The sequence below is a fragment of the Sander lucioperca genome, chromosome 11 (assembly GCF_008315115.2).
Source record: "Sander lucioperca isolate FBNREF2018 chromosome 11, SLUC_FBN_1.2, whole genome shotgun sequence".
Lineage (NCBI taxonomy): Eukaryota > Metazoa > Chordata > Actinopteri > Perciformes > Percidae > Sander > Sander lucioperca.
In genome coordinates this window covers 18,978,183-19,005,286 of record NC_050183.1, presented here as the reverse complement: position 1 = coordinate 19,005,286, position 27,104 = coordinate 18,978,183, and the positions used below count along the sequence as shown (strand labels likewise).

Below are 27,104 nucleotides of genomic sequence, written 5' to 3'. Positions count from 1 at the left end.
AATTTCATATTTTTTATTTTACATTTGTCATACAATCTGTTTTATATTTATGATTCTTGACATTTCCAGTACCCCTATTGTTTATTTTCTCTTACTGTGGTTATTGTTATGTGCCAAAATAACTAGGCACATTTCTTGTACGTGAAAACTGGGAATAAACCTGATTCTGATTCACATCCCATTCCCCCTCTACTCCTGTAGGTGGCGGTGATGTGTAAAACAGAAGAAAAACTGCCAACCGCACTAGGAAGGAAGAAGAATGTTCATGGCGATGGAGCAAAGTTAGCTATTTTGGGTTTGTTTTTCATGGTTTTGGGGTAGTTTTTAAGCTACTATAGTTGTCTAATTAGCTGTTTTAGAGCAGACGCAGACAGACATGTTCCGCTGCATGCTAAGGTAAGAGACGTAACTTATTTTCCATCCATAAATCTACACATGCATTCTTGAAGTGCACTCAGGTGACTTTACGACCTTTGGCACACATTTCTTGTTTTCTATTGGTATACAGGAGGGAGCTAGCTAACGTATCTGGCATTTGAGGTTATCCAAATGTTACTTTAAAACAATTTCACTGTAAGTTCATAAATATCTTTAGATTCACGTGTTTAAATTGACAAAATATGAGCGAAACGTGTGTCTACATTGTCGTCGTTTACGCCATTTCTATAACTTTGAGTCTGTTTATTAATGGAAATTCATGTTTCAAGTCTAGCTGGGTTCAAACGTATAGCAATTGATGAATAGTTAATTAAATTATAAATGAATTTTGTTTCTACGTTAATGTAATTATATAAAAGGCTGCTGTACATGTTGGTTTCCTCACACGTTTTTTCTTTCCATCAGTTAGTTGGGGAAAAGTAAACTTCTAAGTAAATTGGCTAGTTTGCTGTGAAATTGACCACTTAAGCCCGTATTAATTAAGATATTAGGCTACATTAGTGGTATGGACCTCATCCATGGACCTCCATCAAGTGTCCCAGTAAGCTATTTCAGTGAGTCAGCATGCACAATACCAGGGCCTCTCCTAAGAGGAATGCAGCCATCTGTAATGGTTTTGAATACACCTGTGCTTTTCCTACTATGACATGTCAACATGTGAAAAAGGTCTATACTTGGCATTACTCAATAATATTAGAGATGGTCTTGTTTTGTAATAATAATTAAACTATATATGTGTAAAAATGCAGTTAAATCCCATCTGTCAACTCACAGAATGAAGCTAAGTAGTTCAATTTGCTGGTGACAGTCATTAATATAACCTGTGAAACCCTTGGCTGTACCTCTAACTTGCTACAGCTTGTTAATACGCTGTTAAGTATGTAGATTACAATTAAAACAGATGCTCTCGTGATTTTGATTTACAATAAAATCAATCAATTGTTCAACTCTGTTGCACCACGGCTAAAATCACTTTAAGGTGGATGAACAACTTAATGTGAAACTAAAGGTATTATAATAAAATAATCTCACTTTCTTTCATTACTACAAAGTATGTCTGCTTACTTTTTGGATAATACTATTGACATACTATCAGCATGCTAAAGTGTTAGCATGGAGTACTGGAGACATGTTGGGTGTTTTTGCTATTTATGCTCTCATCAATTAATAGTTTTACAGTATAAGGAAAGCTGATAGCAACAACATACTTAATAACTTGCATTACTTTTACACACAATTTGCGATGTTCTTAAGGGAATGATACATTGCATCTTTTTTTATCAGGTTGTCATGTTGTAAACAGACCATGAACATACTTTTTTTTACCAGTACACAGTAATAAACACTTATACATGAATCTGTTGCAGTCTGGCTGAGCAGCGTTGGCAATGTTCAGTCCGCTGTATGAGTTCTGCAGCCAGGAGGAAAAGAGCTCTGCGCAGTGCCTTCCAGGTCCTGGAGCAACCCCTCCAGCCCATCCACCAACATGTGTATGAAGCTAACCTCCGAAACAGCATCGCCTGCCGCAACAAGTAGGTTCTGCTCTTATCAGCTCTGACCAGTTCTTGTTGATTTCCCCCTACTGCATTATTCATTGAAATTAATTTGTAAATGCATGCTTATCATTAGCTCTCTTTTTCTCTCTCTGTAAGGTACATAGAGTTGAGTGAAAAGGTACGGAAAGGTGGAGGGGAAAATGCCATTGCTAGACACACTCAGAGAAATAGGAAGTTGATGGTCAGGGAACGGCTGCGCCTCCTGTTGGATGATGAGGACTTCCTGGAGCTGTCGCCATTCGCTGGGCTGGGTCTGCCATATGGGGACATCCCTTCAGCCGGATGCCTGACTGGTCAGAAACCACTAGCTGCAATCCTGCACCTTAAATACTAACCATGGACTGTATAGTCTGACTAGTTTGACTTAGCCAAGTGCCTCGGATTAACTCAGTTTACTCTTCTGACTTATTTTTATTATTATTTATTTATTTTAGAGATCGCGATTTATTCCCCACCTTATGACGATGCATGTGTGATGCGCATGCATGCCACCGACTTATACTGTGCGTGCTTGTGTGCGTATCTATCCAGGCGTTGGCAGGATCAATGGCCTGTGGTGTATGTTCATTGCCAACGATGCCACAGTCAAAGGTGGCACAGCGTATCCAATCACAGTGAAGAAGCAGCTACGAGCACAGGAAATAGCAATTCAGAATCGCCTGCCTTGTGTTTACCTGGTCGACTCGGGAGGAGCTTTTCTACCACTGCAGGTAAACACGCATGCGCACACGCACACACACACACACACACACACACACACACCTCTGCCATAGTAAGATGTTATCATTAGAATAGTGTCTTTTCAGGGGCTCTTAATGTAAGATGAAGTATATTGACTGCTATTTTAATCTCTAATTCTCTGTGTTTGTATAATTATCCAGTCAGAGATCTTTCCTGATAAGAACCAGGGAGGAAGGACGTTCTATAACGAAGCCATCATGTCTGCCATGAAAATCGCACAGGTAAAGAAAAAAAAAGAAAGTAGTTTGGGCTTAAACAGAACAACTTAAAAAATAAAAAAGGCTGTGAATGAATTAATTTGTTGTTTTAAATACTAAACAGATGTCATATGTGACATGCTACTATCCCTGCAGCCATGTAAAGCAAAAAGCAGACACAACTGTTAAAATGTGCTAACAATATACAGGAAACTGTGTGTATGTATATGTGTTTTCAAGTGCATTTGTTCTTGGGTAGCCTGTTTTAAGGTTCCCTCTATTTTGCAGTTTTGCTGGCATCGGATTTACAAATTTCCTTTCTAAGTACATTAAATAAAATTGGTGTTAAATTGATCTTTAGGCCATAGAAGGTAGAAATGAATGCAGTACACGTAGGACTGTAGCAGCCCGGTTTTGTGTTACTTGACATTTTGCACACTGTCAGTCACTTGTACTCACTTAATTAATTAATTAATTAAGTTTTAGTTTTGGGCCTTAGACCTGTATCAAGTAAAATTAACTAATGCTACGTTTACACGTGGCCGGCTATTTTCATAAACGGACATTTCAACCTCTCCGTTTTCAAAAATAACATTGTGCACAGCTGTCAGTTTTCAGAAAAGTGTTATGCCGTCAAGAGCATGCCAAACCTGTAGGTGGCAGTGTAACGAGAAGCTGAAGCCCACATTAGCCAATCAGAATCCCGAAAATAGCAACAACAGCAACGAATCACTTCCTCTCTCTTCTCTTCCTCACTTCCTCGGCTGCCTAAACCTCCGTTTGTCTCCGTTTACATGCAAACGTGCAAACGATGATTTTAAAAATCTCCACTCTGGCCGGAGTTTTTAGAAAGACTCTTTTTCAGAGGCAAATTCTCTGTTTGCGTGTAAACGAAGGGCACAAACGAAGGGAAATGTCTCCGTTTTTCAAAATAACCACGTACGTGTAAACGGGGCCTAAAAACACTACCTAATGGTCTAAGGAACAAATGTCATTGATAAAGAGAGTACAAATGACAGTGTCACACCGGCACTGGGCTCTCCCTCAGCCACGCCCACTACCCATTCTCCACTCAATCAGTATCGTCGTTCACTATGCCCAGCCTATTAGCACTCCTCACCTGTTGCCTGTTTCAGCTCGTTAACCCATCTAAAAAACCCTCTCCAGTCTCAGTTGTTGGTCTGTCTATGGACCTTTTTCACAGCAGACATGTTGACATGTCATAGTAGGAAAAGCACAGGTGTATTCTAAACCATTACTGATGGCTGCATTCCTCTTAGGAGAGGCCCTGGTATTGTGCATGCTGACTCACTGAAATAGCTTACTGGGACACTTGATGGAACTGAGCCATCGTTAAGGTTATCCGTTTCAGCTGTGCTTATCCTACTATGACAAGTCAACATGTCTGCTGTGAAAAAGGTCCATTGTCTGGTCTTGTCTCTACATGCAGACTACATTTACACGTGGCCGGCTATTTTCATAAACGGACGTTTAGAACCTCTGCGTTTTCAGAAAAGTGTTCGTTTTACATGTACCCGTGTATATATGCTGTCAATGTCGTTAAGAGCATGCCACACCTGTAGGTGGCATTGTAACGAGAAGCTCAAGCCCATGTTAGGCAATCACAATCCCGAAAATAGCAACAACAGCAACGAATCACTTCCTCTTTCTCTCTCTCGGCTGCCTAAACCTCCGTTTGTCTCAGTTTACATGCAAACGTGCAAACGAAGTTTTCCAAAATCTCCACTTTGGCCGGAGTTTTTAGAAATAATCGTTTTCTGTGATAAAAACGGGGTTTTCGTGTAAATGAGAGGCCAAACTGCAGGAAAATATCTGCATCTTCCCTTCGTGTAAACGGGGCCACAGACTCCCTCAGTATTGTCGCTTCATTGCTTCGCCAGATCTTCCAGTGTTTGTCTCCTGTAAAGTTAAGTTGATCTTCTGGGCTTTTGTGCTACTAAATTTGTTTAAACAGTTTAACTAGAAGTCTCCTGAGTTTTTCCGACATTTTTGCCACCACCTTTGCCACCACTCTCCTTTTGTGATCTCCTGTGTTTTTTACGTCTTGGACTTTTTTTGGATACTGTTTTTGACTTTTGTTTGCCTGACGACCTTCATTAAAAACATTTGGATTTTATTATTCCAGTTTATTCTATTAGTCCTGAGTCTGAGTCTGTGACAGACAGTGTGAAGGATTCTTTGATTCCTCTTTTAATCAATGTTTTTAAACCTACACACCTGTACATAACATGTTGAGGTCTGCAAGAGTTTTCTCAAAATTGGATGCCAGTCTTAAAAGCTGAAGTCCACACAGAAAAGACACACGACCACATCATAATTTGATAAAATTATATTATATAAAATGGCTATTGCAGTTTAAATTTTTTTTTTTTTAACTATTTCTAAATTAAAAACTACTAACAATCTTAAAGGTGTCGGTGGTGTGTGGGTCATGCACGGCGGGTGGTGCTTACATCCCCACCATGGCAGAAGAGGCAGTGATGGTGCACCGGATAGGGACCATATTCCTGGGAGGACCGCCACTTGTCAAGGCCGCCACGGGAGAGGAAGTCACAGCAGAAGACCTGGGAGGAGCCAGGCTTCACGCTGAGTAGGTCCATAAATCAAACCAATCCCAAAATGTACAGTTATTAAAGAAATAACGGTAAGAATAAGGTCACATCATCAAATCTGTCAATTCATCTTCTGGTTTCAGGGTGAGTGGCTGTGTGGACCATTTTGCCTGGGAAGAAAAGGAGGCGTACGATTACACCAGAAACATCGTTTCCACCCTCAACTTCCAACTACCCGAGGAGGAGGATGAGGAGAGGAAGAGGAAAGCTGAGGAGCAGCCGCTGTATAGTTCAGAGGAGCTTCTGGGGCTCGCTCCTAAAAGTTACAACTACAGTCTGGATGTTAAGATGGTACAGTGTGCAAAACAAATATTAATGTAGTTAGCATGGGCAGTAAATGCATTCCTTCTGACGTAACGGCCAGGGAAAAGAGACAAATGTAATCATTTTCAGAATTAAACCCAAACACTGCAGTTTGTCACAGTGATTTAATGACATGTTGACAATGACATGGCAAGTGCAGTGCAAAAACACCACAGTGATTTTAGATTATCCCTTCAAAATTCATGGCAATGGTCGGTTGGTATGTGGAAAAGTCAGTTTCACATCATGGCAGTCGTGTTCCTGTCTCAGTGAATCCAGACTTAATAACACGCTGTCGATTGTTTCTGTCCGTCTGTCCAGGTAATCAGTCGGCTGACAGACGGGAGCCGCTTCCAGGAGTTTAAAGCTCTCTATGGAACCACACTCATCACTGGCTTTGCAAAGATACATGGGTAATAGATACAAGCACACACAGACTTAGATAATGAAGGCAGGAATAACATACACTTTTCAGCTAACAAACTGCAAGTTAAAGTCTGCAATTATGTTGGAATAATAGTTATTAAATTATTATAATTTGCTAATTTAACAATTCATAATTTAATAAAGGCATATATTACAAGCAGATTGTCAGCACCAACGGTGTTAATTTGCACCGTGCTGTTGAATCTGGCCAATAGAATCTCTCACTGACCAAACACAATAAACAGATGTAGTTTCTGTATTTTTGGGTGCAGACATTTTTTTTGAACGGTCCTACTGTTTGGCTTCTTTATCCAGAAAATGGGTGAGACACTTGCATAGTTGGCACTTTACACTCCCAAACTCAGTGACCCCCCCCCCCCCCCACCCATGAGATTAGCTGCTGCCCTCAGTTACGTCTTAATCAGTAGATGTCAAACAGACAGAAGACCAAAACAAATCTCAATCCCTTGAAAGTGACCAACTGCCACATAAGACTTTGTGGGAATAAATCCATCTGTTGCCTGAACTGATCAGACTTATGTACACTATTGTGTTGTTTCTAATGTGTGTATCGAAGATGCTTGAAAAGCAGCCAAGCAGCCTAATGGTACATGTCCACTGCCACGCACATTTCCCCGCTTCCCATGAGCAGCCGCGTAATGCATTATGGTAGCCTTGTGGCTACTTTGGAGAAGCGGGGCGTCGAGTTGCCCGCTCCTGATTTGCATAAAGTTGAATCCAGGCTACTTCATACAAATGAGGAGCGGGCAACTCGGTCGACTTGCCGCCTCTCAAAAACATAGGACGTTTTTAAACTGACTGTAAAATGAAGACAGATTCAGCGACTACATGGCCTATTACTCGCAAACAAGCCACCATTATGGTCTGTTTTGAAATCCTGGAGCAGACGGCCCCATGTGACGCGTTTGTCCAATCAGGTGCAGCCATCGCGGTTGTTTCAGGGTGTAGCCTGTTTTCGTTGCTTGTCAGTGGACAGTGAAGAGAAACTGATAAGTTCTAGTGGCAAGCCCACTAGCGTGCAATGCTGGGAAGCGGAGGGGGAGTGGGGGGGAATCCTGCCGTCAGAAAACGCCACGGTGGGAGCCTCCCCAGCTGCAGGATAGCTTGAGCTGTTTTTTTATTTGTTTTTGAGTGTATGTGAGTATTTGTTTTCACGTGTGTATGTACTGTGTTAGACACTTAGTGGGAATAGTAGCCAACGACGGAGAGCTGTCATACCCGGCCACACTCAAAGGAAGCCATTTTGTCCAGTTGTGTGACCAGAGAGACATCCCCCTTCTCTTCCTCCAGAACACAGCACCCACAACAGCTCTAACACTCTCCACAACACAGGTATTCACGCCCAGTAAAACACACACACGCACACACACGCACACACACGCGCACACACGCGCACACACACAGGCTTATTTGGATTCAAAATACGTTGTACAACTCAAAGACTTTATCAAATAGTTCAGTCTTTTCTTGGATTTATATTTTAAGTTATTATTATTATTATTATTATTATTATTATTAAGTAAATTTTTTTACAGATATTCTGGGACATCAAAGATAGTCTTTGATACTTATTAAGTACTTATAAGTAAGTATATATGATACTACCTTGGATATATATCCAAGGTAGTAATTCCTGAAGAAAAAATAATTATGAATGATGCAAATACAGGGAAAGCCCTGAAAGGCAGGATGTAGAAAAGTAATCCTGGTCAGTCTGTGCCAAAGTGACTTTTTAATAAAATCATTTTGTAGTTTCATATCTGTATTTTCTCAGTTTGTTTCTCTCTCTTCTAGGCAGAGATGAACACTAACCATCTGAAGGCTCAGGGTTCAATGATGTCAGCAGTAGCGTGTGCCTCCGTCCCCAAAATCACAGTGGTGATTGGTGGTTGCCATGGTGCGGACAGCTTCGCCATGGTAAACGTCAATGAACATTAATGTAGTTATGTGACAATCTCTTAACAAAAACGTTGGTCTTTTACCTAGAGTATTAATTTAAAGCTATAGTATCAATGAACGTCTGTTACATTCAAGCCATTGCCAAATGAGTTGATACAAAGCTTATTAAGCCTATCAGCTCCACAAAACTCCCTCTGTATTTCTCAGTATGGCTATGTTTACAAAATGGTGTAGTCTGGTGACTTTTCGCGCACAGCAGCTCGAGTGATGCGTTTTACATGGGGTTGGATACCGAAACCCGGTGCTAATATGGCACCAGTGCCCAAACGACCGGTATCTACCAGACCAATAGCAGCGCGTATTTCGATGCCATTGAAATGCCTGCGCTTCTCTCTGATGCTCCGAGACAGATGTTCGAGGCAACAGAAGCATCGCTGCACGTGACACTAGTTAAGTCTTGACAGCAGCTAACGTTAGCCTACCGTTAGCTAGCAGCTGGATTAAAAACGGTTAAAATGCTGACAGCTAACGTTAAACGGTGTAAAGTGTGACTGTATTTCACTGTAGAGGATTCAACACCGGGACGTAGCAGTCTGCAGCTGCCATTGTCGGAAAAACACAGACGGTGCGTTCATTTGCAACTGGCAGCCTAAGCCTCGTGGTGCATAAAAAGTTATTGTAAAACAACCTTTACCCATCTGGTGGTTGTTTTTGTCGTTTAACAGCAATTTACTGGTGAAATATGTTATTTGTTATTACATTTTTAATAAATCATTTACTTTTGACCATATAGCCTTAGTCGTTTTGTGCTTTTTTAAAAAAATGTTTTTTAAAAAGAGTATCGGTTCAGGCACCGTTTAGGCATGTGCAACGTTTTTTTAAGTATCGCTTTAGCAGCGGTATCGGAAAAAACCCAAACGATACCCAACCCTAGTTTTACAGTACGTCACCGCTGAGAAAGGCCTCGGCAGCATTCAGCCTTAGAGCCAAAGAGGACATAATAACAAGATAATGACCTCTTCTGAGGACTCTATCGTGCTTCTTCCGTGTCCTCTTTGATTTGACGGGTTAAACACTTTTAGTAACTGATCACCAAGGCTTGCATCATGTGGACGCGCCGACAGTGTTGTCATTACTTAGAATTCCTCATGAAATGAATTGTTGTTGGGAACATCAAATGGGACCTGGTCCAATTCATTGTATGACAGCATTGTTTTTGCAGAATCAACTGCAAAAGATATTTAATGGATACCAATCTAGTTTTTGTTACATTGGTTACCAACGACAAATTGTACACAATCCCTCTTATTCTACTGTATCATCATACATTTTACTCTTGCAGGATTCAGGGTTAATCCCACAATGATTTCAATCTTGTTTCCCTTTTTGTTCCTCAGTGTGGGCGAGCTTTTGACCCTAATTTCCTGTTCCTGTGGCCCAATGCCAGAGTGTCGATTACTGCTCCGGGTCACGCCGGCTCTCTGCTTCCCCCTGACAGCGAGCAGGTGGAGGAAGAGAAGAAGACGCAGGAGGAGGACAAGTTAAATAGGAGACTGAAGGAGGAGAGCTCAGCTTTCTTCTCCTCCAGCAGGCTCTGGGACGATGGAGTCATTCTGCCTCAGGACACCAGGAAGGTAAAAAAAACAAAACAACCAATACTATTTTAAACGTTCCCTTTTTTCCCCATTATGATGTTTTTTTGTCTTTTTTTTCACGTAAATCTGTTTCTGTCTGCAGGTTCTAAGAGACTGCCTGGACATCATCAAACAGCAGCAGTATCAGATGTCCACAGAGAAACTGCAGCCACCACTTCTACGTATATAGAAGCTTCCATTCTTTTCCTCCTTATGTCCTCTGGACACCACAAACATCTGTCCATCTTTGAGATTAAACTGCTGCTGAAGCCCATTGATCATCTTTTCCAATGCGTGCACTACAATAATCTGTGTCTGTATGTCTGGCCATGCTAACATTTTTGCATACAGTATACATTAGTAGTCGTAGGTAACGAGAATTATCCCAACAATCTCTTAAAAAGATGCATCGACCAGCAGCTAACAGTCTGTGTGCAAGGGAATATTAATTTAGATAGATTTTTAATCAATTTTAAATTATGCTTAATCCCTTCATAATTAATCTATTTTATTAAATGTCATATTATAGGTATATCTTACTGCATCTTTTAACTCCTGTTAATATTATTCTATTTCAGTACTTTCCTGGTTATATAAGATTATTTTGTTTTATTACACAGGTCATAATACATCACTCAGTAAAGGTTTTATCGTCATACTTTGAATAACACAAATCAACTACGGTTGCTGCACATACTGAATGCAAATGTGTCAGCATGGACCCTGTACAGAAATATTAAGCAGATGATTTTATTGCCTATCCTCTGATAAATGGTGGTAGAAACCTTCAAAGGTCCCACGAAATGTGATTACCTCATTAAACCTGCATTCATGTTTGTCCACTTGGGGGCAGCACAAGACATCACATGAACAGTTTTCAGGAGATACTGAGCATTATGCCCATGTGGCTGCTGTTGGTGTTTATAATTTAATGTTTCTCATTTTTGCACATAACAGTTGTCTTGGCATGTTTTTTTCTCTCTTCTAGGAGATGAAAGATTAAACTCTGCACTCATAAAAGCAACTCGTATCAGCGTTGATATGTAGCATTAATTTTACAGTCATTGTCAAACAACTGTAACCAGTAATCTAATTACAAAACGTGAAACGATCAGTCATGTAATTGTTTTTATTTGATTAAAACAAAAATGTAAATAGCGTTTTACAATACATGTTGCAAAAATACTTTTTGTATTTAATTGTTGCCCTCACTTTAGAAGAGGGGTTTTACAAATATGCAGGTGCTATATTAATTATAAAATAAAACATTTTCAATGGACTAAATGTGAATGTTTTTGCTAAGGTGTTTTTAACAAAAGCAAAGTAAACTGTATAAAGTAAACTCTCTGTACACAGGCACTGTTTTTATCCACCAGCTACGAGACGTTCTTCAATTGACTATATATAAGAAGAAACCGTTTTCACATTACAATCAAAAGACACTCACGGCTTCATAGTTGGCTGACAGGGAAGCGAAGGTGGTGTAGCCTATTTAAATGTTGTCCTCAAGTAAAATTTGAGCCGTTTTCAAAGTTTCTACATCAGAAATATGGCTTTCTTTTCAACCAAATTTCCCAACAATAACATGGATGGTCACTACTTTTATGGTCTACCAGGGTGAAAATCTGTGATCGTCCATAAACATGTTTCTCTGACCTTAATTATTAATCAAGATAATTCCTAATTTCTGCTCATTTTACTCAGAAATTACCGATAATTTCATGTAAATGATGTTTATTCACCATCAATTCCATAAAGAAGTGTCAAACTAGTGGTAACAACTTAGGAAGTTGGCTAAAAAGATAAAACATACAATTGGATAATCATTAAAAGGCTACTTTATGCTTTATAAACAGGCAAACCGAACCGGAGGACAACACGAGGGTTAAGGATGTGTCTTGGCTGGGTTGGGATCAACGTGTGGATCATGGTTTGTACATGCCGTGGAGGGTCACGGGGATGATGGTGTTGACCTCGGCCCTGGCCAGCTCTGTCAGTGTCGTGGCATCCAGCACCAGCAGGAAGCCTGGTCTCTCTGCACCCGGCTTCACCACGATGCTCAGTAGCACACCTGCAACACCCAGACAGATGTGATGAATGAGTATGAGTGTGTGTGTGTGTTTCCACCATAGACATTATTACGATTAGTTATGGATTAAAGTTAATCTAAGAGTGAGTTTGATTTAGGAATATATTTAGAAATTGATCGCGTACAGATTAGAGTAGAAGTTACTCTTTGGCTGTTCCATTTTTTTTTTCACCATTTTTTGTTAGATTTTTGCTCATATTTCTGATAAAGATCTTAAAGTTTTTTTGCAATATTTCCAGTTCAATTTTTTAAATCTTTGTGTTCTGTTCCCAACTGACAAGACCTCTCCATATAGGATTTGGTGTGCTACATTCAGGGTCGAAGTAATACAATTATTTGTGGTAACTTTACTAGGTATAAATGCCATATAAGTGCCATATAAGGCAAACTGAAATAATACAGGTTTTTAAAACTATATTTTAACTTAAGGCCATGAGCCCCTTTAACACATGCCCCTGTAATATCTCTTAAAATAGTACATTTTGTGGTTCAGACAATATTACAAAAGAATTAGTATCAAATTATCACACGGTGAACCTGGAGAATTTAGGCCCCCTGTGGGTCTGGGGCACCCGGGGCAGTTTCCGAGTTGATAATCCAGCTCTGGCTACATTTTTTCTTAGTCAAAGTTAAATTATTATATTATTATTATTAAAAATAATTAGAACTACAAAATCATTTTTAAAGTCTGCTGTCATATTTCTGTAAAATATACTGGAAAAAGAGGGTCCCTATCACATACTATTTGAAACCCTTTCATTATAAGCCAAGTGGCATTTTGTGTCTTGTGTGTGTATGTGTTTAAAAGTGTAATTATGTGTGTGTTCTACCATCGTCCTCCTCTGTGGCTCCAGGTGTTGGTACAAACAGCGGCTCTGATGGGTAACACTCTTCCTCCTGCCACACCCAGGTCTGTTTGGTCTGCACGTTCAGCTTGACTATCTACAGCAAGTCAACAATAAAGCGAGACAGTCTCCATCAACAACAACAACGTCAGCATCACTTTCTGGATTACTTTGGGCTGGGGAGACGAGCACAGACGCTGTCTTTGTCTCCTCCTGTGAACGATAAAAGCTCTCCTTACCCTGTCAGGGATGAAGTGGTTGAGTCCCAGACCGTAGGCAAAGGAATACTTCTTTCCACGACACAGAGAGTAGTTAATCTGTGGAAACTCAAAGGCTAAGAGAGAGAAAGACAGCAAGACAGATATTATACAAATATATACAGTATATATAGTTTAATGAAAATCGGGCCAGTAGTTTTTCTGTAATTCAGCTGACAGACAAACAGGCAGAGCCGAAAATATAACCTATAATGAAACACTTGATGTCTGAAATGGTGTTTTTATGTCTGTTAAAATAGTTATTAGAGGAAAGAAGCAAAACATCAATATAACAGCTGATTCCAAACTTTAAAACGGGAATGTATATAAGCATCATGACAAAAAAGATTGGTTATAAGCTTCAGCAACAACAAGTAAGTTCTACTTAAAACCATCATACTGATGTAAAGCGTACAATTATTCAGCTTTGATTTGATATTGTTCATACCATATTGTTAGTTACTATATTATATTGTAAGATTTACAAGTGAATTCATATATTTGAGTTAATTTACTAAAAATGTATTTACGTTTATACAGTTAACTATTTACATATTTGTGTTTAAACAGTCAGCATATGTTCATTTACATGTAATCATTTATATGTAATTATTATCAGCAGTTAAAGGTCCTATGACATGCTGCTTTTTGGATGCTTGTATATAGGCCTTAGTGGTTCTCTAATACTGTATCTGAAGTCTCTTTTATATAGGCCTTAGTGGTCCCCTAATACTGTATCTGAAGTCTCTTTCCTGAAATTCAGCCTTGATGCAGAATTACAGCCACTAGAGCCAGTCTCACAATGAGCTTTCCTTAGGATGTGCCATTTCTGTGTCTGTAGCTTTAAATGCTATTGAGGAGGAGAGGGGGGGCAAGGTGGAGGGTGGGGTGTGGCCTTGACCGACTGCCATGCTTCGCTTGTTTGAAAGCCATGATGCCTCTCTCTCATGGGTGGGCCAAATTCTCTGGGCGGGCAAAGCAGAGAAAGGGGAGGTAACCTTCCTCCTTATGACCTCATAAGGAGCAGATTCCAGATCGGCCCATCTGAGCTTTCATTTTCTCAAAGGCAGAGCAGGATACCCAGGGCTCGGTTTACACCTATCACCATTTCTAGCCACTGGGGGACCATAGGCAGGCTGGGGGAACGCATATTAATGTTAAATAAAACTCATAAAGTGAAATTTTCATGCCATGGGACCTTTAAGACTCTACCTCTGTGGTTTTCCTCACATTTACCTGAGTCTACCTTCTGCTAGCGTCTGATTGGTTAGTTCAGCTACATGTGATTAAGTAAAACGGGGAGGTTTTGTTGTTGTGGAGCTGAACAAGATATATGTGTGTGTGTGTGTGTGTGTGTGTGTGTGTGTGTGTGTGTGTGTGTGTGTGTGTGTGTGTATTACCCTGTCTAGGTCCAGAAAAGAGGACTTCAGGTTCGAGCCAGATGGTGCCATCACTGTGAAGGACAGCTGTTGCTGTAGTGTAGGGCAGAGACACCAGATTCTTTCCCTGATCTTCCTGAGAACACACACAAGCACACACATGGATGTACACACACACACACACACACACACACACACACACACACACACACACACACACACACACACAGTAGTTTGAGGGGTATTTTATACAGGAGTGTGAGAAAAGTGTGGTTTATGTGAAATGTCTGACTTGAGTGAAATACTAATCCAAGAAAAGTTGCTCCTCAAAGTCAATGTAGCTTTAGCCTCAGTCTTTCTCTAGCATTGTATTAGTATGCACCTGTAGTTGGTTTCAGTTGAATATTCTGTTGCTAGCAGCAACTTCTTATCCTATGTGTGTCCAGGTAAATATCAACAGCCATATTTGATCTACTCCTCTAAGACTCTTGTTGGAACATTGTCTGTAAATACAGTGCCTTTTTTAATCACAGCTTGATTTAGTAGAATGTATGTGTTATGAGTAGTTTAGGAAGAGAGAATGACTGACATTTCAAAATAAAAGCTTGTAAAAGAATGCTATACAACCAATAAATAAATGAATAAACACATTAGTAATGACAGTGTGTGTGTGTGTGTGTGTGTGCACTCACCCTGTGTATATCCAGCGGCAGTACGTATCGTCTGACCTCAGGCTGAGGAGCTCTCATTGCTGCTTTCTTCACTTCCTCCCACTCCTCTCTAATGTTGGCCAGGTACAGGTAGTTATACACAAAGTCATGACTGCGGAAAAACAGAGAGAGAAGTCAGGATGAGAGAATTGTACTGTTCATAAAACACTCACACAGACACACACACACACACACACACAGAGTCACACTCACCCTTTCCACGTGCAGAGGTCGACCACGATGAATCCCTGCTCCTCATAGGTGTTGATATGGTGAAAGAGGTTGAAAGCTGATGTTCTGAACTTGTGGCTGCTCAGGTAATCTGCTGGGTCCTTAGTGGCCAGATGGAACCATGTCTACAACACACCATACTGTATATGAACCGAGATGCACAGGCACAGTCACACATAATCAATCAAACACTCCCCTTCCTGTCCCCAAAAGCAGGTTAAGAAACTTTTCAAGATTCAAGATTTTTTTGAGATATTTTTTTGGGGCTTTTCCCTTTATTAGATAGTGACAGTGGATAGACAGGAAAGGGGGAGAGAGATGGGGGATGACACGCAGCAAAGGGCAGCAAAGGGCAGCAGGTCTGACCCGAACCTGTGGCTCAACCTGGGTTGAGCCACAGGCCACCCCGAAGATTTTTATTTGCCATTTGTGCATACGCCAAACAGTCCAGGCACATAGGAATTCTTGTGCAGGCTCTTTGAGTCAAGTAAAAAGAGAAAAATATTATACAAGGTAAATAAATTAAAATAGAATAAGACAAAAAACTTAGATACTATACAAAAGAGTGCAAAAAAATTATGAATACTGTAACTGGAGGATACAACTACATGTTTAGGGGATATTGCATTTGTAACGAGAATAAATATTGAAAATATTGCACAGTTGTATTTCACAGTAGAGTGAGGTAGTGGGGATTTTTAAAAGGGGGCACATTTGTAAAATTAGTAAAAATGTGTTAAGACTCAAATTTAAAGTCAATAATAAACTGTAAATTTTATTTATTATTTTATTAATTTTAAACAGTTACACTGATTGTTCCAAACAAACAACTTTAAATATTCTAATATGACATTTAATAGCTGCAATTTTTTATAACTCAAAATAGCCTGCATCCACTGACCGATTATAAATATAGATGTAAAAGGCCCTCCGGCCCTCCTACATAGGAGCAACTGTTTGTGGTAATTGTGTCTCTGTGGTCATTTTGTGACTCTTAGTGGTCGTTTTGCTTCTCTTTGTGGTTTTTTTATTATATTATTGCAACTGTTTATTATTGTACTACCTTCTCCTTTGGACAATTAAAAAAGTATTCTTAACACTCACTTCATACGGAGCGTCTGGTCCAGGGGCCCCAGGGTCTGTAATCCATCCGTGACACTCACAAGCCAAATACCTATCACCCTGTGGCCCCGCCCCCGACCTACCCCCATGCTGTCGTTGGATTCAAAGCAGTCCATGTATGTGGCTCCTCTGACGCTCCAAGCCGACAGGAACTTGAGCAGGTTGATCTTCACCGGCTGCTCCACAAACACAAAATAATTGTCTGTCATACCGAAACTACAGACAGACAATCAGAGAGAGAGATAGACAGATTCAGATCCATAAGCAGCAGGGGCAACAACTTGAGGGGGGGGAACAACCAAAGAACAACCAGTTTCTTTGGCTGGTTTGGGCAAAACAAGTACAGCTGTGAAGCTTAGATTCTGTTGAATTCATTGTATTGTGTATTCATTGTGAGAAATGGAAGAACTACCTGGCTACCTGTGTACGTAGGAGGGTTTTAACCTCTCACTGCTGGGTAGCTGAACGACAACCTGGGATTTCTCCAGGGGATCTGAATTGTCTGAAACATACAGTGACAGTGTGTGATTGCAGTATTGTCTTGTGAGTGTGTGTGCATGTGATTAAGTCCAACTTAGTCCCATTAAATATCACTCTCTAATATTCAGGCCACTGGCAGTTTGAATATGGAGCAAAACTCACCTTTCTGAGCCGGTGGGATCTTGACAATGTTGTAAGCCAGACTCATACTCTTGCCAAAGCAGTTGCCGATATTATAGACTGCACCATCTGCGTCAATGTGGGGGTGCGCAGTCACCCCATTCACTGAGAGGTACTTACACAGGTCCACCTAATATAAATACATGCAAACAAGACAGATAATGAATACAAGAAAGAATTAGACTGGTGGAGAGTCAGTATGATGGGTTTGCCAGTTGAAACATCTATCATAACGGTTGTCTAAACAATTAAATAAACAACATGCATTCATAACTACATACGTTTAATAAATAATAATTTACTCAAGTTAAGATGTAATGCATTCCAAACGTAAACCCTGGTAATAAAATAGACAGTTTGGAAAAATTGCAATCTTCATCAGCGTAATCCTGTCTGCAAGTCCAAAGATTAAAGATGATAAGAAACCAATCAGCTCTCACCCTCTTTAAAGTCTCCAGGGAATCAGGATCAACTTTAGTGATGTAATTGGTCTCCGTGACGGCGTAGAAGTCCTCACCGATTGGATAGACGTTCACTATGCAGTTATCAGTCACCTCAATGCCTCTGAAGTAAGTAAAGAATCTACACACAAAAAAACAGGAAAGCTGAAGGCCAGTTGCTATCCAAGCACACAAAGGTTTTATCAATGAGTAATACAGTGTAATAATAATATTACAGTATATTAATACTTTGGTAAGGAGGCCAAGAACAGCCGTGCTTGAGACTTTCTTTTTATGCCGTTATCTCGAGAGAATGAAATAATTAACTGAGTAAATGAGACAACTAATCCGTCTTCAGAAGGAGTTATCAGGAGCAGCCTACTGGACAGTAACACATCTGCTTTAAGTTGACCACTATATGTGAGTCTATCCCTTACAATAATTATCCATAAGTTATGTAAATACCCTCATATCAAATCACTACCATTCTTACAACAAATGGCGAAAGTTCATAAAAAGTTCATACGGTTTGTTTCAAAACTCCCAAATCCACCACACAATGGTGGGTGCTCTCTATTTTCTGTGTGCGCTGAAAAAAAAAATCCAGTGTTAATACACACCTCTGGCTGTGTGAATGGAAATCAGAATCAGAATCAGCTTTATTGGTCAGGTTTGCGTAAACAAACAAGGAATGTGACTCCGGTTAATCTTTGCTCTCAAAGTACAACACTCACTTAACATATAAAGAATAAAAACAGAAAGGACAGTCAGAAATATAAAAAAAATACTGTTAAGTATACAGTATAACAATACAATAGAATTTACAAATTTACAAGAAATATACAATAACAATTTTCAAAGAAGAGAGGGAAGGAATAGAATAGAATAGAAAACAAACAGAAAGTAGTGCACGAGCCACAAAACACTGTTCCAGCTAATCAGCAACAGGCGGTGACATTTGATGGTAAGGGTGGAGGCAGCATGTGAATGTGCCTGCCGGCCAGTAGTTATCTGTTCATGAATCTGTGGGGGCGGAGCTTCTGAAGGAGGGGGGGGGGGTGTTTGTATTCATAAATATCAACAATCTTTGCGCATCATCGCTTACTGCACCTTTAAGAGGAGGCTGAGCTGTTGAAAAGACAAGACTGCTGTTACCAAACCATAACTTTCACTTTACGTCCAAACATATACACTGTGTGGAAAACATGATGGCAAACTAATGTTAGTTGCGTACAGTACACGTACAAGCCTGTGTTGGAGAAAACAAACTCATGATAAATGACCTCGTTATCTCGAGAAATTGGCTTTTTGTTTTCTTGAGAATCAACATAAATCAACCAGTTATGATGAGAAAACAAGCTTTGTTATCTTGAGATTAGGCAAAAATGATTGAAAGCATGGCATTATATCTATTATTATATGTCCATAACAACACATGTACATTATTAAAGGTTCCATGACATGGTGCTCTTTGGATGCTTGTATATAGGCCTTAGTGGTCCCCTAATACTGTATCTGAAGTCTCTTTTATATAGACCTTAGTGGTCCCCTAATACTGTATCTGAAGTCTCTTTTATATAGGCCTTAGTGGTCCCCTAATACTGTATCTGAAGTCTCTTTTATATAGGCCTTAGTGGTCCCCTAATACTGTATCTGAAGTCTCTTTTATATAGACCTTAGTGGTCCCCTAATACTGTATCTGAAGTATCTTTTATATACCCCTTAGTGGTCCCCTAATACTGTATCTGAAGTCTCTTTCCCGATATTCTGCCTTGGTGCAGAATTACAGCCACTAGAGCCAGTCCCACAATGAGCTTTCCTTAGGATGTGACATTTCTGTGTCTGTAGCTTTAAATGCTATTGAGGAGGAGAGAGGGGGGCAAGGTGGAGGTTGACCAACTGCCACTTTGCTCGTTTGAAAGCCATGATGTCTCTCTCATGGGTGGGCCAAATTCTCTGGGCGGGTAAAGCAGAGAAAGGGGAGGTAACCTTCCTCCTTATGACCTCATAAGGAGCAGATTCCAGATCGGCCCATCTGAGCTTTCATTTTCTCAAAGGCAGAGCAGGATACCCAGGGCTCGGTTTACACCTATCACCATTTCTAGCCACTGGGGGACCATAGGCAGGCTGGGGGAACTCACATTAATGTTAAAAAACCTCGTAAAGTGAAATTTTCATGCCATGGGACCTTTAACACAGACGCCGCTAAAAGCAGAAACAGACTCAACTGTATTTTAGTGTTGTAGCATTATGAAGTTAAGTATTTTACCATCTTATTAACCTGTGCTGTATTAACGCCTCCCTCATGAGAGATGTAGCCTACTTCATCCTTGTATTACTGCTTGTTACTGCTTTGCATGGTTGAACGGTGCAAGAAGATGGCTCGGGTCTGTGTTGATTGGCTGTGTTTTGATGCTTGCATGGCTTCTTATACTGAATGTGGATACTGTTTGATGTGTAACTGTGCTAATGTCTTGCTGCTTCCTGTAGCTCTGCATGGCTTACTGAGAAAGCTTATTTGTTGCTCTAGCTGCCTGTATGGTGTCCAGTTGACTTCTGTCTGTATAGTTTTAACTTTACGAATGTCTTGCTGTTTCCTGTTGCTCTGGTCTAAAGCCATCTGGCCAAAGGACCACAGTTGAAAATTAGCCGGCTGGCTAACACTGGCACATTTACAGAAATGATAATTAATGTGTGTTGTCCTTTATAAAATAAAGAATAAGAATAAGGGCTGCAACAATTAATTATTTTCATTATTGATTAATCTGCCAACTATTTTCTTTATAAATTAAGTTGACATTTTTAAATAGCTTGTATTGTCCAACCAACAGTTCAAAAACCCAAACATACTGAGTTTAATATCTTCAAAAAACACAGCAAATATTTGAGAAACTGGAACACGTAAAACGTCGGTATTCATGGTTAGAAAAATGCATTTAACAATTCACAATCATCAAAATACTATTTATATTAAGCCCAGCACCTACAATATTTGGATTTGGGCTTACCTGGAAAAGATGTTTTTGCATGGGTCTGGGTAGGCTGCTGTTCCAAACTCAGTGACGACTATTCTGTTCTCTGTCATGGCACGAACATACGTATCCGTCTTGATGTATCTGAGCAGTGAGATTTCACACATCATGCGTCAGAGTCAGAGAACCATAAATCACAAGATATTTACAATTTATTAACAGTTATCAAACTGTTAACGTAGTTTTTGAATCAGAGATGCACCGAATCCAGGATTCGGCTTCGGCCGAATATTGGGCTTTTTGACGGGGTTCGGTTTCTGCCGAACCTTAGAATTTTTTTCCACCGAACCGAACCCTATGCTTGCGCTATGCATGCTGCGCTGGTCGACGTAATGACGCCGCCGTTGATTACGGGAAGGTGTTTACGTAGGTGGAGCGGTCAATGCAGTAGGCTGTGAGAAAGTGATAATGGAACTCGTGAGCAGAAAAAGTGTAGTTTGGCAGTACTTTCAGTCAAAAGAAGGCCATTCAAGTCCAGCTACATGTTCAATTTACAGTGCCGATTTGTCTCGTGGTGGCAAGGACCCTAAACTATACACAACATCGCCGCTGTTACAGCATTTGCGTATGAAACATCCGAAAGAATACGAGTTGTGCATGAAGGAATCTACAGACAGCAGCCAAAATGTAGCAACTTCAGGTAAATAAAATGAAAAATACACTGCTGTGGACGTTGTTTACTTCATTAATGTGTTTACTGTGTTAATGGACTGAGGATGGGAGTAGGATTCGGTATTCGGTTTCGGATTCGGCAGAATCTTAACCAGTGGATTCGGTATTCGGCCCAAAAATCTGGATTCAGTGCATCCTTATTTTGAATTCCATAAAAACACAACTATATACAAATCCAATACAACAATACAGCTTTTGGAGTTGAATGAAGGATTGATGTGGTCTGAAGCAGAGTAGTGTTTTTGTCTCCTCCCTTGCAACATTCCTGTTTGATTTCATTTACTGTCAGCTCTTTTTCCTTGGCTGCACAGATCAACTCTCTGCACTAACAGAAATCAGATGCCATAAAATATCTACATCTGGTTTGGGATCTGCATCAGAGCAATAAAAGTGCTAAACAATGGGATACATGTACGCATATACCAGATTTTATTGATTTGTAGTGAACAGAAAATAAAGGTTAAGAAATCCTTCAAAAATTCCAGGACCCACAACTAGATCCAGAACCAAACAGTAGTTTAACCCTTATGTTGTCTTCCCGTCGACCACGCAACTTTTAGTTTTTTTCTGGGTCAAAATTTTAAATGAAAACTTTTTTTTCAGCCTTTTGTTGTTCTTTTGACACTTGTCACGTTTCCCAGTGTTTGTTGATTTTTTCCCAGGTTTTTTGTCACCTTTTTCTGATGTTTTTTGTCGATTTCTTTTCAGCGTTTTTTTTAAATGTTTTTGTCAATTCTTTCCCCCACGTTTTTATAAAACACACAAATTCAATACAAGTAGTGAACTGATCATTTTTTGACCTATGAAGAGTAATGGTTGCATGGAACCATCCACGTTAGTTTCTTTGACAATTTAGTGAAAAAAAAATGGATCAAATTTGACCCGAGGACAACAGGAGGGTTAAGTGCTTTACAGAAAGAGATAAACAAGTGTGTATTCTTACTTCCTGTAGTAGGTTACCTGACCGTCCTTCAGGTCAAACTTGTGCATGAGAGCCTGTCCATCGAACAGGTGGTAGAAAGGTTCATCTCCCACCTCGAAAAGACCTGGACCCATCCTGAGAAGACTGCCGCCCAGCCATGAAGGTATCACACCTACACACACACACACACACACACACACACACACACACACACAAAATCACACGCTGTTGCTAGGTCTTAGCGTTTGTATGCACATGAGGTAAATACAAGGATAGGGAAAAGAAAACACACGCTACAAATAAATGGTCGGTCAAAATTACAATCGCCAACTGCATCGTTGGATTGAATGTGGTAGAAATGCAACACAAAAGAGGAAGAGCATGACAGGTGTTTGGCAAAAAAATAATAAAAAATATGTACACTACCAGTCAAAAGTTTGGGGTCACTTAGAAATTTCCACTCCATTACAGACAGAATACCAGCTGAGATCAGTTGCATTGTTTTTTTAACCAGGGCAGCAGTTTTCAGATTACATTATGTGCTTACATAATTGCAAAAGGGTTCTCGACTGCTGTAGAAAAAAGTGGCTGATCTTTAATGCAGTATCTACATTGCCCATTATCAGCAACCATTCATCCAATGTTCCAAAGGCACATTCTGTTTACGAATCTGATATCATTTTAAAAGGCTAACTGAGAAAACATTGGAGAACCCTTTTGCAATTATGTAAGCACATAATGTCATCTGAAAACTGCTGCCCTGGTTAAAAAAAAAACAATGCAACTGATCTCAGCTGGTATTCTGTCTGGAATGGAGTGGAATGGAAATTTGTGACCCCAAACTTTTGACCGGTAGTGTACATTTGATATCAATTTAAATTTAAACCAATACATAGTCCATCCCAATACTGCCCATGAAAAGGCGTTGTTAATTGTGTTTTTTACGGATCAAACAAACATAACATGTTAATTAGTGAGATTTAAAGGGTGCTGGTTAGTAGATATTCTTTTTATTCTTGGACAGAGGAAGGCTATTTGTTCCCCCGTTTCCAGTCTTTGTGCTAAGCTAAGCTAACTGGCTGCCAGTGTTACAACAAAATCCACCAAACACCAAATGTTTTATCATACTCTATCACATACTCATACATAGTATAGTCTATAGATATACATTTTGATAGTTGGCAACCAAAAATTGTGACCCTATAATATTCAGATCTGATAGCTATGATAGCAGAAACGTTAGTGTATACCTCGACTGACAATATTTGGGCAACACTTTTTAAAACCTTGTGTTATCCTCGGGTCAAATTTGACCCGTTTTTAAAGTTTTTTATATCAGAAATATTGGTTTTGTTCAACCAAATTGCCCAAAAATAACTTGGATGCATGGATGTACGTTGTATGGATACAACGTTCTTCGCAGGTAAAATTAATGATTACTTCCATTGAATTTTGGGTGTTTTATTCAATTTTATAGCATTTGAAAAAAAATGTTTACATGGTTTTAAAACAGTATCCAGACTAAATGTTGACATTAACCAGTCTGTGATTATCCACTCAACATCCTCTGATCTGAACTATTAGTTCAAATAATTTATAATTTCTGCTTTTTCTAACTCAAAAATTAGGTATAATGTCATAAATTAGGTTTATTGACCATAAATAAAATTTTAAAAAAAAGCATTGAAATAAGCAAGACAATTTTTAAAAAAGCGTCAAAAGAATAAAAAAGCAAAGAAAAACGTCAAAAAAAGTTAATTTTCAATTTTGACCCTGTAGGACAACAAGTTCATGGTTGACGGGAAAACAACACAAGGGTTAATAGAATGTATACTGAAAGGTGAACTATGTGTTCCTGCATGGTTTCAGCGCAATTTCATTTTTGTCTCAAATCGTAGGCATCTGTCCTTGATCCGCTAGCTGCCTGCCCCCTAAATACACTGTGAAAAAGCCCGGTCTCGGGAGACAACACAGGGGTCGTAAACGTCAAATAAACACTAGAGGCACAGACAGGCTAGCCTGGATGCCATCCGAACTTAGCTCCGCCCACAACATTTGAGGTCGGGAAGTTCACATTCTGACTAGAATCTGAGTATGACGACGTCAGGCTACTGATAGGCACCAAAATACAACAAAACACTGCAGCCAATCAGGGGGTGGGGGGTTAGTGACAGTTAGTCAGTAGTCGTTTCTCAATGTCAAGGATCCTTCCTTGACATTGAGAAACAGCTAGTCAGTCATGACAGTTGCGGGAAACATGGGGGGAGGGGTGAGCTTGCTCTGTTTTGTTTGAAATTGACTTGGAACGTCAACAGTGACCATGCAGGAACTCATAGTGCACCCCGAAGGGTCACAAATTCCACAAATCACAGCTATCTAACATTGCATTACGTGTAATTTAGCTGACGCTTTTATTCAAAGTGATTTACAATTGCTATATATGTCAGAGGTCGCACTCCTCTGGAGCAACTAGGGGTTAAGTGTCTTGCTCAGGGACACATTGGTTGATGTATCACAGTGGGAATCGATCCCAGATCTCCTACACCAAAGTCATGTCACATCCACTGCGCCATCACCACCCAAATGAAATGTGTGACCCCCCCCCACCCCTATCTAAATACTATGGTATTTACATGCATAGTGATGGCAACATTACTGCACAGTAGAGACTTTGTATTGTCAACTTTGAAATAAAGGCAAATTGCTGAAAACCATCAAACAGGCTGCTCTCTTTCCTACCAGAGATCTTAGCAGGTATAGGTTCGTTCAGCTCCTCCACTGTCTCAAAGATCTTCCTGTAGCCTGCAGCAGGATGCTCCACACTGGAGAGGAAAATTAAAAAAAAACATGAATTTGAGGAACAATTCCACAACACGATCAAGTCAAGTTATACATTCCACATGTACAGACACTGATCGATGATGTTCAGCTGATGCAGATCATTTCTTACCTGAGATTTAAAGAGGACAAAGCAATGTTATCACAAGGTCCATTTAGTGGCTGTTTTTGGAGCTTTTGATTATATTGCAAGATCTTCCACACCAGATAGAGTACGCATAGTTATCACGGAATTAAGGTTGTTGAAATTAAAACGATTAAAGTAATTCCTTTAAGCATGGGAATTTGAACATCTACAATTCAGAGACAACTAGGCAAACTCCATCTGCTGAGGACCTTGTGGTGAGATTGTTTTGCCAACTGTTGTTTCTTTGCTTTTTTTTTTTTTACCACTTTCTTTCCATCTAGCCATCCTTTCTTGATATTTGTGTCCATCATCTTTCTTGTAATTTATTCCATTTCTTTTTCTTAATGTGTCGTTTTCTTTCTGGCTCTCTTTTTCTGTTCTTTTCCCCTTCTTTTTACTCTTTCCTTCTGTCTCTTCATCCTCCTTTCCATTTGTTTTTTTTTTCTATTCTAATTTTATTTATATTGATGTGAAATGCTTAACACCCCTCTAAATAATTATAACGTATGGGAGTTTTGCATCCACAGCTTGTCCTTTTTTTTTTGATAAACAAGATCTGAGGAGTTCAAAGACTGCGGCTTTCCCTCAGTTATTTAACAGAGGTCTTTTTTTCCAATCTTTATTGGGTATCTCTCACTGCTGCAGCAATCTTTTTTTCTGGAATCTTTTCTTCATTTTTGAGATTTGTTCAGTTTTTTCTCCCACTCGCAGTTAAAAAAAAAAAAAGATCTAGTGAAAACTTTAAACTCTACATTTAAATCGGTTTTCTCTCAAGAGACGTCACTGAGTGGCAGCTACAAGCGTCTTTCTCTTATTTCATTCCTGAGAACCAATACATTTAGACCCTTGAAAGGCCTTTTTCAAAAATAGGTGTTGTCTTGAAGTATCTATCTTCAAACATGAGAAAAAGCTATTTGAGAAAAGAAAGAAAGGTTTTTACTCACTGGCTGGTCATGTTTTTCTCACACACACGTAGACTGCAAAAAGCGACTTGGACTTGCTTGCATTTGAACTACACAGATTTCCTGTGGTGAGAGATGGAAACTGGGCCTCCTCCTCCCCCTTCTCTCATTCCCCCAATCCCTCCTCTTTCCCTCTGCATCTCTCTCTCTCTCTCTCTCTCTCTCTCCTCCTGTTTTCCTTTCATGCCTTTTGCTCCCCTGCTCCCTCTTTTCTTCCTCCTCCTCCTCTGCTCTTACCCAGAGCTAAACAAGCCAGCTTTGTCTCTTCTCCTTTCAGCCGTCTGGCACTGCAGCTCCATGCAGAATGTTACCCAGGCCCCAAAACAAGGTCTTTGTCACACTGGGAACACAAACAGGCCGATGATGTGGGTCAAACTAATAGAGTCGGGCTTTAAAAGCAGCGAGCTTGTGTTGTTTGTAGGTAGATATGCGTGGAGAAGGAATCCGGTCTAATTAGTCCCAGACAGCCTCGACAAACGCTCAAACTATTTTAATTGGCTTGCTGTGGAAGGGGAGAAAGAGCAACAGTTTTCTCTGGAAGGGAGAGTGCCGATGATTCACCAGTCTACTTCCTTGGTCCTCTGTCATTTTGATAAATGAAAGTTGAATAGTAGGGTGAAAGGGTGAAAGGAATAGTTGCATTAATGGGGGTTAAAAGGAGCAGTAATCGCTCATCTAGCGTTTGTGTGTTGCGGCAGGTTCACAAACGGATGCCTGCCTGCAAATAAACGAACAGGACAAAAAAACAAACTGGAATACCTATTGGATGGATCACCATGAATTTTTGTAAAAACATTGGATTAATCCTAAAGACTTCAGCAATCCCCTGACTTTTTATCAAGTGCCACCATGAGGTTGACATTTGTGGTTTTGAGTGAAATGTCAAATCAACTGTTCGGTTGATTGCCATGAAATTTGGTGTTCCCCTCTGGATGAACTGTTCTAACTTTGATGACTTTTCATCTAGCGC

General features: G+C 39.9%; 2 protein-coding genes across 4 annotated transcripts; one reads left to right on the top strand and one right to left on the bottom strand.

Annotated features, from left to right (window-relative positions):
* The first annotated feature begins 195 nt into the window (after positions 1–195).
* Positions 196–11,127, top strand: si:ch211-198n5.11 (methylcrotonoyl-coenzyme A carboxylase 2). 2 transcript variants are annotated; one of them, XM_031282359.2, is made up of 12 exons: positions 196–396; positions 1,806–1,970; positions 2,091–2,287; positions 2,526–2,704; positions 2,876–2,956; positions 5,344–5,543; positions 5,649–5,856; positions 6,190–6,281; positions 7,491–7,647; positions 8,110–8,232; positions 9,612–9,848; positions 9,952–11,127. In XM_031282359.2, the coding sequence occupies exons 1-12, from the start codon at positions 377–379 to the stop codon at positions 10,036–10,038; spliced, it is 1,746 nt and encodes a 581-aa protein (XP_031138219.1). In that variant the 5' UTR covers positions 196–376; the 3' UTR covers positions 10,039–11,127. The 2 variants fall into 2 exon arrangements, with proteins under 2 accessions (XP_031138219.1, XP_031138220.1); XM_031282360.2 differs by having other exon boundaries at positions 200–396; positions 5,365–5,543.
* Positions 10,963–26,297, bottom strand: LOC116038155 (retinal Mueller cells isomerohydrolase-like). 2 transcript variants are annotated; one of them, XM_036007427.1, is made up of 15 exons: positions 26,117–26,297; positions 24,947–25,029; positions 22,229–22,379; positions 20,590–20,697; positions 17,582–17,723; positions 17,124–17,271; positions 16,902–16,983; positions 16,565–16,697; positions 15,342–15,484; positions 15,111–15,240; positions 14,440–14,554; positions 13,022–13,116; positions 12,768–12,879; positions 11,738–11,919; positions 10,963–11,344 (listed from the first exon to the last, which is right to left on the bottom strand). In XM_036007427.1, the coding sequence occupies exons 1-14, from the start codon at positions 26,125–26,127 to the stop codon at positions 11,774–11,776; spliced, it is 1,599 nt and encodes a 532-aa protein (XP_035863320.1). In that variant the 5' UTR covers positions 26,128–26,297; the 3' UTR covers positions 10,963–11,344; positions 11,738–11,773. The 2 variants fall into 2 exon arrangements, with proteins under 2 accessions (XP_035863320.1, XP_031138224.1); XM_031282364.2 differs by having other exon boundaries at positions 10,964–11,919.
* Between the last annotated feature and the right edge of the window lie 807 nt (positions 26,298–27,104).

What these genes read in the sequence shown, in the direction of transcription:
- LOC116038155 (XM_036007427.1), bottom strand. An exon ending in TGCAAAAACATCTTTTCCAG is followed by an intron (nt 17,724 to 20,589) that starts GTAAGCCCAAAT and finishes TTTTGTGTGTAG; the next exon opens with ATTCTTTACTTACTTCAGAG. An exon ending in GATCCCACCGGCTCAGAAAG is followed by an intron (nt 16,984 to 17,123) that starts GTGAGTTTTGCT and finishes TGTATGTTTCAG; the next exon opens with ACAATTCAGATCCCCTGGAG.
- si:ch211-198n5.11 (XM_031282359.2), top strand. Translation starts at nt 377, where the DNA reads ATGTTCCGCTGCATGCTAAG. An exon ending in GGCTTTGCAAAGATACATGG is followed by an intron (nt 6,282 to 7,490) that starts GTAATAGATACA and finishes GTACTGTGTTAG; the next exon opens with ACACTTAGTGGGAATAGTAG. An exon ending in TAACACTCTCCACAACACAG is followed by an intron (nt 7,648 to 8,109) that starts GTATTCACGCCC and finishes TCTCTCTTCTAG; the next exon opens with GCAGAGATGAACACTAACCA.